This window comes from Rhinolophus sinicus, linkage group LG04, assembly GCF_036562045.2.
Source record: "Rhinolophus sinicus isolate RSC01 linkage group LG04, ASM3656204v1, whole genome shotgun sequence".
In the NCBI taxonomy this organism is placed as follows: Eukaryota; Metazoa; Chordata; class Mammalia; order Chiroptera; family Rhinolophidae; genus Rhinolophus; species Rhinolophus sinicus.
Window position 1 is genome coordinate 68,501,208 of NC_133754.1, and position 12,325 is coordinate 68,513,532.

At 46.7% G+C, this 12,325-nt stretch overlaps 1 protein-coding gene across 2 annotated transcripts in view; it reads left to right on the forward strand.

Annotated features, from left to right (window-relative positions):
- The first annotated feature begins 6,640 nt into the window (after window positions 1-6,640).
- PRAG1 (PEAK1 related, kinase-activating pseudokinase 1) overlaps window positions 6,641-12,325 on the forward strand; it is a 54,380-nt gene continuing 48,695 nt past the window's right edge. Inside the window, exons 1-2 of one of the 2 annotated variants that reach the window (XM_019750557.2) lie at window positions 6,641-6,779; window positions 11,064-11,465. In XM_019750557.2, coding sequence (XP_019606116.2) covers window positions 11,151-11,465 — 315 coding nt within the window. In that variant the 5' untranslated portion in view covers window positions 6,641-6,779; window positions 11,064-11,150. Of the gene's footprint in view, window positions 6,780-11,063; window positions 11,466-12,325 lie in introns of those variants that run through there. The other variant, XM_074329704.1, reaches the window with a different exon arrangement.

The following is a 12,325-nucleotide window of genomic DNA, read 5'->3' on the forward strand; positions in this document are numbered from 1 at the left end:
CTTTAATGTTCGTTAATGACATCTCTGGAAATGTATGTGGATGATCCCTGATGGGCTTTGAGATACATCTTAGTTGACCTTGCCTGCGTGTGGAAGCAAAGAGTTTCTCAACTGTGCAAGCGCCAGGACTTTCCACTAACCAACCGTAGACCCTAAAACTGGAGAAAGAGGAAGCTATAGATGAAAGAATGAGCATCCTTTTCCTAGGGCAGGTTGAATAAAGGGGCACTCTGACCTTCCTATTACAGTGAACTCTCTGGCGTTACATCCATAGTGGGCATTTAATTAACATGTCTCCTGGATGTCATGTTCTTGGTGAGTTGAGTTTTGAAAAATTTTTATCATCTGTCTAGAAGCAATGTACCATTTATTGAAACATTTTCGTTTTAGTAACTCTATCAGTTTCCTAGGGCTGCCATAACAAAGTACCGAAAACTAGGTGGCTTAAAACAACAGAAATGTACTGTCTCAGTTCTGGAGGCTAGAAGACCGAAATCAAGGTGTTGGCAAGGGCTAGGCTCTCTCTGACAGTTCTAAGGAAGAATCCTTCCTCGTCTCTTCTTGTTTCTGGTGTATTCTGGCAATTTCGGCACTCCTTGGCTAGTAGATGCATCACTTCAGTCACATGGCCTCTTCTATTGTGTCTTCATTCTGTCTTCCCTTTGTGTATGTGCCTGTCTTTGGGTCAAAAATGTCCCCTTTTTATAAGGACACCAGTCAATTGGGTTAAGGACCACCTTAATGACCTTAATTTTAATTTGGTTACTTCTGTAAAGGCCCTACTTCCAAATAAGGTCACATTCTGTGGTACTGGGGTCTAGATTTTAATATATCTTTTTTGGGAGGTGGGGGGAGCACAATTCAACCCATAACAGTAACATTTTGAAAAAATGAGGTTTGCAATCAGCTATCTGTTACTGAATACACATCTAACTGTAATAATATTATAAAAGGGGAAAAAAGTGTTTTCCTTCTTCAACACCTGATATCTGAGCTCTGTGGCACTTGGGCCCAAAGAAGGATCATAACAATCTTGAACCCTTTGCCCTTAGTCCCACGCAGTTTGAGATTCTAATATCCTGCAGTTGTTGAAATAATAACTTTCAGTTTAGGGGGAAAATCTGTTCAGTGCCTGGAATGTGATACTGTAAATTATTTAGAATGTTTTACCCTGTGGAGAACTGCCTAGGACTAAAGTCAGGGAGAATGGGATGTTAAAAAAGGTTAAAAAAGAAAATTAAAAAAAAAAAAAAAAAAAGGGTGGGACACAAAGATGTGATGCCATAATCATAGGATGAGGATTAACCAATAAGATTGCTTGAATTTCCACACCTCGGAGAATGAAAAGATAACTCTGGGTTGGCAACTGAAAGAGCTAATTATCACTTGGGAGGAAAGAAAGAGGGGAATGGGGCTGTGTATGCTTGCTATACCAAACTTTCATGGCTTGTTGAGAAGAACGTCTTCTAGCAGGACAGAAGGGACCCAGAAGGGCTTCTCAGAGCAAATTTCAGAAGACTTTTTTCCTTCCCTTATTACTCTCCCACCCCCCTCCATGGTGGTTTTGGAACCCCAGATGCCACCACGGCAGGCCCAGCACATACCCATGGCTTCCAAGTGTTCCATTCCTTCTCAGCTGCGGTTACCCCGCCCCTTGTTAATGCTCTTTTTTCCTACTTGCATCCCTATCAAGCCCAACTTTCCCATCCCATTTGTCTTCTCATCTGATTTACTTCTTCCATGGAGTCCTTTGGAACCCCTGCTGTTATAAACAAAGTAACTAAGAGTTTAAGCTTATCTCAAACACCCCCACCTCATGCAATTAACTGAAGCCTGGACTTGCCTTGACAATGCCTCCTCCCTGGCTATCCTCTCCAAGAGACTTCTCTTCACGCTGCTATGGACTTAAAATGCCTAGAAGAGAGTTCCATACTCCTTTCCTCCATGGCTTCCTCTAGATTCCTGTGTCCCCAATCCTTCACCTTTTCATATTATCCTTGCTCCTTCTTTACCATATTCCTCCAACGTCTTTCATTTTTTCTGTGGCTCCAAACACCACATCTGGCAGGATAACTTCATTTACCAGAAGGCTACCACATACTTCAGACTCAGGAGACCACAAACTAAATCCTATTTGTAGTAATAAAATCATCATTAATGTTACCAGTGTCTGATGCTGAAGTTCTGCTGGTCCCCTTTGACCAACGTCCTTTCTCTCCTTCAGTACCGGCACCTACCTCAGAGTTTCTGTGAGGTTTCAATGAAAGAGGGCATGTAAATCACTTAGCTCTGTAATGTAAGCTATTATTAGTGAATATCATATTGCTCATAGTGAATCAGTAAGTAGCCAGTCCCCATATCTCTGTCTTTCAGAATCATCCATTCAACATGTGTATTTTTCCATTCCCCCTGCCGTCTCTCTTATTAAGGCCCGTTGCCTCCCATCTAGACCAGACATAGAAACTCTAAGCCAGACTCCTTGTCTCTGGTCTCTCTTCCCACTTCCTAATCCATCTGAGATGTAAGATCTAGATAGAACTAATGAAAAAACAACTGGTATAACATCCGTCATTCTGCTGCTCAGAAATGTCAGTGTTCTCCTGTTGGCTCGCTTGGAAACCAAGCCTTTTAAATGTCCAGTGTCACACTGAATTCCCAGCCTTGTCTCCAATAACCATCGTCCAGCCAGACTGGATAGCAAATCTCTGAAAAAGTCTCCTGCCTCTCCCACATCCATTCCTTGGTGGATGCCATTCTCTCTGTCAGGAAAGTCCCAATTGTCCACAAATTAAAATCCTTGCATGGCTTCCTAAGCCCCCTTGCTTCATGAAACCATTTTTTTGTGTGTGTTTCTGTCTTCTAACTCCCGCTCATTGAGCTTCTGGGTGGTCTCTTATTCATCTTTCTTTTTTCTCCCTATAGTAACTCATCTAGTGCTACATAAGTAGAAGACACTTAATAAATGCTTGTTGACTAAAATTGAACAACTTTCTTACTTTAAGGTGAGAGACCCCTCTCTATTTTTTGAGATCCATTCTCCATCTGGGGACATATCACGTATGGGCTAACTTTGGTCCAATTTTCATGCTGTCCAACCCCTCAAATACCCCCGCTAGCATTTTCTCAGTACAGGCATGAGCCACGTAACAGTGGAAATACGTTCTGAGAAATGCACTATTAGGCAATTTCATCCTTGTGCAAACACCATAGAGTGCACTTACACAAACCTAAACCTAAATGGCAGAGCCCACTACACACCTAGGCCATATGGTATAGCCTATTGCTCCTGGGCTACAAACCTATACAGCATGTTACTGTACAAAACAACATGAGATTAAATCAAGCCCAAGAGAAAATAATGCAACCAGACACAGTAGGATAAACACAAGATGTATGAGGGATAACACAGCCTAGTGTTTTACAGCAAACTTTTTTTATCAGTAGAAAAAGTGCACTGTGAAATAATGATACAAACTATAATATTATAAATACATAAAGCATTAACAGTTATTTACCATCACTGTCAAGTATCATGTGCATAATTGTATGTACTATACTGTTCTACAACTGGCAACACCATAAGTTTGTTTACACCAGCATCACCACAAACACATGAGTAATGCGTTGCCCTACATTATAACAGCTCCAATATAGGAATTTTTTAGTTCCTTTTTTTTTTTTTTTTTTCAGACGGTGGGGGAATCATACGAGCCTGAGAGTGGCTAATTTATTATAACTTCTCTTTTTCTAGTACATGCACAGAAAGCCTGACAGCTAATTGCTCTCTCTGTCTCTCTCCTTCACACACACACACACACACACACACACACACACAGCTCCATTTCCAATGATGACAGGCTTCGCAGAAGTATATGGGATCACCATCATATAGGCAGTCCATCGTTGGCCGAAATGTGGTTGTTATGTGGCACATGATTGAACAATGTTGTGCACTTCCTTATTCTGCCTTTTTGCCTTTATAATTCTAAACTACTTTACCTTATCCACCTCCAAGCACCACCTGTCCCAGCCTTTGTCCTTATTTCCTGATATGTAACTGCTCTCTTGTACCATATGGTGCTCATGGACTAAAACTGTGAGGGGAATGGTTCCTCTTCAAGATCTGATCTGTATCAGGGAACCCAAGCCCTGCAGTTGAAAGTGTCATGAAAATGGACTGATAAGCAGCTAGAAGCAGAATGCTGTGTGTACACAAATTGCACTGCATTGCAGGGTGCAGTTTGGAAGTTCCAGCAAGAATTGTTTATTAAAATGCATGAGCTTACTGTAGCTTTACTGTGGAGATAACATATTTAACGGTTACTGATGGGGCACTGCATAAGAAAATGGGCATTTTATGTGGATCTAAGTGAGTCTTTTGAAGTATTTTTTGATTCTTTTCATTAGGCAAGATGAAGCCATCCTTAAGGACATGTCTCTGGCATAAAAAGATGCACATTACGTGTCAGCAACTACAGTGTAATAATGCATTTATTTTGTGTGAGCACAGCAAAACACTTCAGAACACAGTTTATTTTGCAGAAAGACTGAATTAACTCTTCAATTGCCACAGAACCACCAATCTTGTCACACTAGCAAGACTTTGCTTCTTATAATTACGTTCTTTGGCCTGTTTGTGTATTAAGGATAAATTAGGTAAAGAGAAGAAAATGAAGTGGGAAAGTGCATGCCTCCTATGTGCCAAATCCTGTGAGGTGGGGATCCTCATAGAGGAAGAAGTGAAATAGCTAACCTAAATCGTAGGAACCAGGAACTTCTCCAAGCACCTAGCTTTGCCCTCTCCCATTGTAACTAAACTGCATGCACCTTCTGATGGCCTTTTCTTTTTTTGTAATTTCTCCAGCACACATGGCTTTCTACTTATCTGCTTCCTGGGTATTGGTTAATGAGTGAGCTGGACTCTTCAACATTATTGGATGAAGAGGGAGCCAAACCAGGGTTTTCCTTCCATGTTTGTTCAAATGGTTCCCTCCTTACTTTGGAAAGAAAGAAAAATAGGGCTGGACACTTACGGTAGTACTTGGAGAGGGCAGTAAGGCACAGTGGAATTGCCCATCAGTGGAGCTAAACAGCTCTGGGTTCCAATCCTGGTTACTACCACTGTTCAGCTGATGGGCCCTGGCAACTTATGTGACCTTCTGCACCTCCGTTTACTTCTTTATAAAATGGGGATGATGTCCCTCTCATGGCGTTGCTTGGCCCAGGGTAGGTATTTAAGGAATGTTGTTAGTTGCAGTTCCATCAGTCTACATCTTCCCCCAAATTCTATTCATACTCAGGAGAAATTGCTGACATTAGAGCATGAGGAAGTATTCTTTCTGTCCCTTCTACTTTTCTCCTTTTCTCACACTGAAGCTAAACCTCACCAGCATGTCTTCTCCTCTCCCCTCCACCTCCCTCCTCAACCCCTCAGTCCTGCTATATCATGCCAGGTCACAAGGAGAGAGCAGAAATCCAGAGGAAACCGACCTTCCTCCTCTCAGCGGGGTGGAAGATGACCGTTCATCCGGAAGGCTGAGAACTCTAATTGGAATTACAATACAGTACCTCCCTGGGGAGGGCAAGGTGGTGAAGGGGGAGGGGAGCGGCAGAGAGGAGGCAGCAGGTGTTTTCCCGGATCTTCCTGTTCCATCCTCACCACACTGCCCCAACCCAGGCAGGCACACGTTGGTGACCCTGGCGCTGGCTCTGAGGACACACCCAGGTCAAGGTGTGAGCCTGTTTTAGGTAGCAAGAGGAAGGGAGGGCACTGACTGGGTCGTACGCAGGCTGCCATATTCTCGGTGAAAAAGATTTTTAGCCCTAGAACTATGTCGAATTCTTTCTACGTAGCTCAGTGAATGTGTCACTTAATGGAAACGGTGTAAACACAGGTGTAATATTGGCCTGGGAAGACCAGCGTCGTGGAAGATCAACTCTCTCCAGTCCAACCCTTGCATTCCACATCCAGAAAACCAAAATTCAAAGAGATTAAGTAATTTGCCCGAGGCCTCGAGTCAGACCAGGGACTGAGCAGGACCTGGAACACGCCGTCGGGATTCCCAGGCGGTCTCCGTCTGGCGCCACCCTCCTCCCAAGGGCAATAGTAATTGACGATCATGGTGCCCACGCAGCTTTTGGATCCTGTCTCGGATCCTGACCTCATCATTCCACTCCCGACCCCTTGCTTTCTGGTTCCTCCACCCCACCACTGGCGCTTTAGCTCCCCGCCCCCCACCCCCACCCCCCAGGGTTTCGCCGAGCTGGCTGGATGAAAGGACACCTATGCATACATCGTAGAAGGCTGCAAACACCGAAACTCGCCCCAGCAGACCCACGCAGAGCCATCGTTAGGGAGGGGTGCAAATAGGGGCTCCGCTCCCGGTGAGACGCTTCAAGTCTCGGGCTGGGGCGGAGCTTCACGGTCGGGAGCCCGAGGGGGGACAGGGAGGAGGTGTGGGGAGTGGAGAGTTTGGAGGAATCCAGGCTGGTGAGCCGGAGACCGCCGGGGAGGGGAGCTGGCGGCGCGCGGGGCTGGGGGCGCGGGGTGGCGGGGACTGCGGTGGTGCGGCGGGTGTCCGGCGCGCGGCGTCACCGGAGGCGGAGGGGGCGGAGCCGCGCTCGCAGCTGCCACCCGGCCGCGGCGCTCCCAGACGACACCCGCCCGCGGCCGGGCAAGCACCGTGCGCACACACTCTCCAAACAATGCTCGGTGGCGCCCAGCGGAACGGCTGGCGGCTCGGCGACCGACGGCGAGGCCGGGGGAGCGCGACCCCGAGGTGAGCCCGAGACTCTTTCTCCAAATTTGGCCTCTTTTTGTCTGGCAAACGTGGCTGCAGAGGGGAGCTTTGGAGGAGCGCTGCGGTCGCCCGGCGGGTGATCTTCCGTCGGCGTCCCCTGGGGTGACAGGCGGCCAGCTTGGGGAGGGTGGAGGTTAGGGACCGCGTGCACCCAGGGTTGTGCCTGAGGGGAGGCGCCGATCCTGGTGGACACGCTAGCCGGAGGGGTGTTTTCGATTCATTCGAGAATCGCGCTCTTGAAAACAGGGAAACTTTCCTTGGAGTTCCGGGAGGGGAAACCGACTCCTCTGCTCATCTTGCTGGTCCCTCTGCGCTGTTTGGGGCAAGAGTGAAGCGCTTTGGGGTTGCTAGCTGGGAGACTTCCTTTCCGCCGCGCAGCATTGTCAAAGGAGCGGAGAGAGAGGCCGCCCGGCTGTCCAGACTAGGACCCTGGGGTCGTAGCTACCTCTTCTGTGGCACCGGGTTAGATGCCAACCTCGAAGTCTCCATAGGGATTGATATGATGCCTTTTCCCTGAACCATGGCCGAGCCCTTTGAAAGGCGTGCCATGAGCATGTCCCTATCTTTGCTTCTGCTGCCCCCTCCCCAGCCGGCGGGACACAGACACGCAGAGAGAGAGAGACAGAGAGACAGAGAGAGAGAGAGAGAGAGAGAGAGAGAGAGAGACAGACAGACAGAGAGACAGAGAGAATAGAACCTCTCCACTTAGGTCGTGTGAATGGGAATGCAGGCAGGGCTGGCTATCTGTGTATTTCTCTCAGGTAAAGCCTAGTAGCAAGCACATGGCTTTGCAGAGCTGATAGCAAAGCCTAAAGGTCTAAGGGCCACGAAGTTTTGCAATGTCCTGTCCAGATGTTAGGTTTGGAAGGCTTTATTGATCACTGGCCTGACGGATCAGTTAACATCCCCTTCCCTTTTTGAGACAGAAATTTGACAGGAAGCCCTGGGGAGTTCTGCAGTTATTTTCTTATCATGGGGTCTTGTGGAACGCAGTAGCCTTTTTATTGGTTAGACTATAGTGGGTCTAACCCAGAAAACCACATTCCTACTGCTGAGATTAGATTACATAGCATTGGAGAAGAGAAAAAAAAATAAAAAGTTGGGTAAATATCATGACTTACCCTCTGTGTGTGTTTTGCAGGTGCGTGTGTGTTGTTAAGGTTGTCACTTTCTCCTCTCTGCCTGAGCAACTCCTGACAATGGATTGTTGAAATCCAGACCCTTTCCATACATACTTTTCTTTCCCGGTGTTGCATTCATTTAGTTGTATATATATAAATTTTGTAGGTGAGTGTTTTCTGGTATTCTGTCACTTCAGGGTAAGACATAGCAACTTTGGATGCAAGTATGAGGGGCAATATTCTGAACCAAAATAAATTTTATGGATCTGGTCAGCATTCTTCGTATTCTTTTAAAAAGGAGGTGGGAGTGTATCTGACAGCTTCAGTTTTGCAAATTGTAGCCACAAATCTGGTGCAGAAGTTTGCAGAGGCAAAAATATTTTATCATGACTTGGATCAGAAAGAATGCTGAGATCTTTTTCTAATCTCACACTGCTGCCTCCCACAGAAATGGGGAAATTTGCATAATTCTGGGGGCCACCTTCCCTCATTGGTAAGGAATGTGGGCTGGGAAGGTGCCATTTGCAGGTTGGTGGTAGGCAAGGCGAGAAGAGGCTCCCAATTTGTGAATGTCACTTGAGTTTCTCACCATCTTTTACTTAAAACAAACGGGGGATTGTCCCAGGCCCAGAACCTCTCTAGACAGATGGGACTGGAAAAGAATCTTTTCTAGCTTGACATGGTGGTAAATTCAGTTTGCTGCCACTAAGAAACCAGTTTTAAGAGGATGCAGTGAGTCAATGATGGTGAGAAGCCCAGCGCTTCATTCTGTTCCTTATTAAAGATTTTCCCTTAAAAACCTTTGTGATTCTGAGCGGTCATGTTGATGAAATGGTGCCCACGGTCAGAGGTTCAGAACCTCGGAGAGGAGGGAAGAGTGCATATAAACTGGTGAGGGGTTCTGAAAGGAGCTGCTTGCATATTAGTGATCCAGGCTACCAAAAGTCCAGCGCTGGAGTGGGTCCTCTGCTACAAAGGAGGGGACCTCTGGCACCAAGCAACCATGGCAGGTATGTGCTGTTAGCCTGTTGAGGAAATGACATGTGATCCCCCAAAACTGCTTCTTTTGTAAATCTGTGGTAGCCTTGAGGAAGCGGTTGGATGCCCACGTCCCCCAATAGCCCAGCCTTGTATGACGAGCTGCAGGAATGTGAGGTGCCCACACAGACCTGGTTTCCAGGCTCTCCTCCTGCAGCCCACCGAGGGGCACCAGAGCCTCTGCCTGCAGTTGGGAGGAGTGGGGACGGGGGCTGTTTTGTTCTGTGACAGAAGGCAGCCTTCACTGGCTCCCTGGGAAAGAACCTACTCTCCACCTCCAGGGAGGGATGTGGAAACTTGCCCTAGTGAACACCAAAATACTTCCTCACTTTTCCCCCTTTCAGAATTTAGCAGTAGAACTTAAGCTCTTTGTGGCCTAAGATTGTAGGAAAAAGAAAAAAGCATTGCTATCCTCCTCTGCTTGTTAAAGCTTAGCAACTTCTTCTGGGGAAGTTGGCAAGGGATGAAACCACTACTTGGGTATATTTAGGAAAAGAACCTAACCTGCAGTCATCTTAAAAAGAGGGATGTATACAGTCCTAACAACAGCTGCTGAAAGGCAAATTTTTTTTTTTAAATGTCAGTGTTCATTTTCCTTAAAGATGCAGTAAGCTTCAGGGTTAACTTTGGAGGGAAAGGAGGCAAATTTAGCTTCAGCACTTGTTGAATAACCACCCCTGTATGTGAGTGTGGGAGATCAGAAAGATAGCACTTCCCACAAAGATTCTGGAATGATCTTTGGAGCACCTGGCTCATTCTACCTGGTTAGTCCTGTTGGATAGTTTAGAGAGTATCAAAGTAAATTCTCACGGGAAGAAAGTGGAGAGCAAACCCTAGGGCAAAACCCTCCCTATTTAATGAGAATATATTCATCTTAGGTTCTTAAGAACCATTTTCTTGTGAACATTCTGCTGATGAGGAAGTCGGTTTATTTAAATGAGGAAAGAAGAGCAAAGAGCAGAAAACAGATAGTGGCAAGGGACTCAGTATAACGAATGGCATGGTGAGGTGAGCAGCTGCCAGCAAAATTGGCTTCTCTTTCCAAATCACCAAACTCTGTATCTATGCACAGGTCTTAGTGTATGTGGTTGCCATTGTTTTCCCATCTATAGAGGGATGAAGCTACCTGACAAGGTATTATTCAGGTTAATTGGTTAATATCTGTAATCCTCTGAGCTCCTCAATGGTGAATCACTAAGTTCTGTGATGAACACTCTGCTTTCAGTTTTACTCTCAGAGGCAACTAACTTTCCGCCAGCTGACGGCCTTACCTCCAGGGTTATCATAGGGAAAAGAACTATGCTCCTCTCTTCTCTCTCGGACCCTGGCCTGCCACCCTTAGACCACAGCATGGTGGTGCTCATACATTTTTCTTTCTGTTTTCCCCTTGGCCTGAAGCTCCAGCTTTCTTGACCTCACTGAGCACTTTCTGGGTTGAATGATGTATATGAAACAGGGGGAGGAGGGAGGCAAATTCCCAGGATGTCAGACCTCCCTACCAGGGTCCGCTGGGGAGCAAGCCAGCACCACATCTCTACCCTTTCTCGCCCCTTCCATCTCTGCCTGGTCACAAGTAGGGATTACAGTGCTGATTTCAAGGCCCAGCCTTGCCTCCCCCCTCACATAGTTCTTGGTTAAAAATTGCGGCTTATCCCCCAGAAGCCACCATTTTTATTCGTTGTGCTACTTCCTAGTTCTTATTTCTCTGGGGCAGAGTCCCAGGCTCTAGACGCCTAGCGTCAGGGAAGGCACGGATATGATACAGTCTCCTTATCTATGTGATTTCTTCCTGTTAACTGTCCCCAAGCCTCCAAGAGCTCAGGATTGTCGGGGACTGGGATGTCTTTTGTGCTCTGTACTCATGGGACAGAGTTGTGTTTAGTTTTTACAGCTTATGATAAGGCCACACACTCCATGAGAGAGTGACTAAGAGGCTTATGTCACAGAAATGGGTGAGGGCCTTGGAATAAATGGAATATTAATCTTCACCTTTTTCCTCCCCTTTTCCTCCTTCCTCCCCAATCAAATGATCAGACTCTGATTGATCACATGCCCGCCCGCCGGCAGGGAGATCTCTGATCAGTCAAGTGTTCTGCCTTTTCAGGAAGCTGCTCTGTGACCCTCATCTGCCTCCCTCAAGACCACACCTAAGAGCTGGGTGCAAGATGAACCAGTGCCCTGTTCGCCCAAGATGCACCAGGCCGTCCGACTGAACCCCGAGAGCCTGAAAATGTCTGCGTGCAGTGACTTTGTGGAACACATCTGGAAGCCCGGGTCCTGTAAGAACTGTTTCTGCCTGAGGAGCGACCACCAGCTGTTGCCCAGAGCAGGCAGCCTGCCCCCTCCTCCTCGCCTACCCCCCAGGCCTGAATACTGCCGCCTGGAAGATGAAGGTGTGAACAGCTCTCCCTACTCCAAGCCCACCATCGCTGTGAAGCCCACCATGCTGAGCTCCGACGCCTCTGATGTGTGGACAGAGGCGAACCTGAGTGCCGACGTCTCGAAGGTGAGCCTGACTCACCCCTGTGGTATTTTTGCCGGGGCTGCTCCTGTGGTAACGCTTGGTGACTGGCTGGCAGCCAGAGAGGGCTGTTAGAGCAGGATGCCCGCAGGACGGCTGCCTGTCAGCTTGCCCGAGGACCGCTCCTTCCTCATCACTGTCCTCCTTTCTATCTGTTCCTTTAGGCGAAGAACGATTAATCCAGTCCCTCGAAGTTTATTTGGAGACTCCATTAATTATTTATTTGGATAAATACAAAGGCACACAAAATGAAGCTTTTCCCAAAACCTTTTTAAAGATTTTTAAAAATAATTTTAAGCGTATGCACAGGTAGCAATAGTGCATGACGAATCCCATGCATCCACCACCCTTCAACGTGTCAACAATCAACTCATGACCAATCTTGTTTCATCTCTCCCCCGACCCTCTCCTCCCCGTGATTTTAAAGCCAACCTTGACATCGTATCATTTCAGTATTACATCTTTAAGACATAAAGTCTTTAAAAACATATAACCACGATACCATTATCACACATAAAATTATTGGAATTCCTTGATATCATCCAATCCCCAGCCAGTGTTCAGATTTCTAATTGTGAAGCTTAGATTTTACCAGTTTTGACCTAGGATCACCAAAATCAGTTACATCCCCAGAGAGTCGACTATTCTGCTCATCCCACAGGTAACGCTTGCAAAGCCATAATTATTAGAAGGCATGGAGAGCCTGCTGCCTCCAGACATGCCTATGAAGTCGTATATCTAAGACATATTCTAAGAACTGTCTGTGACCTGTTTGACCTCTTTTGCCTGTTCTCCCAAACCGTCATAGTGAGTAGATCAGGAAGGGTGTGAGCTTAGGTGACATT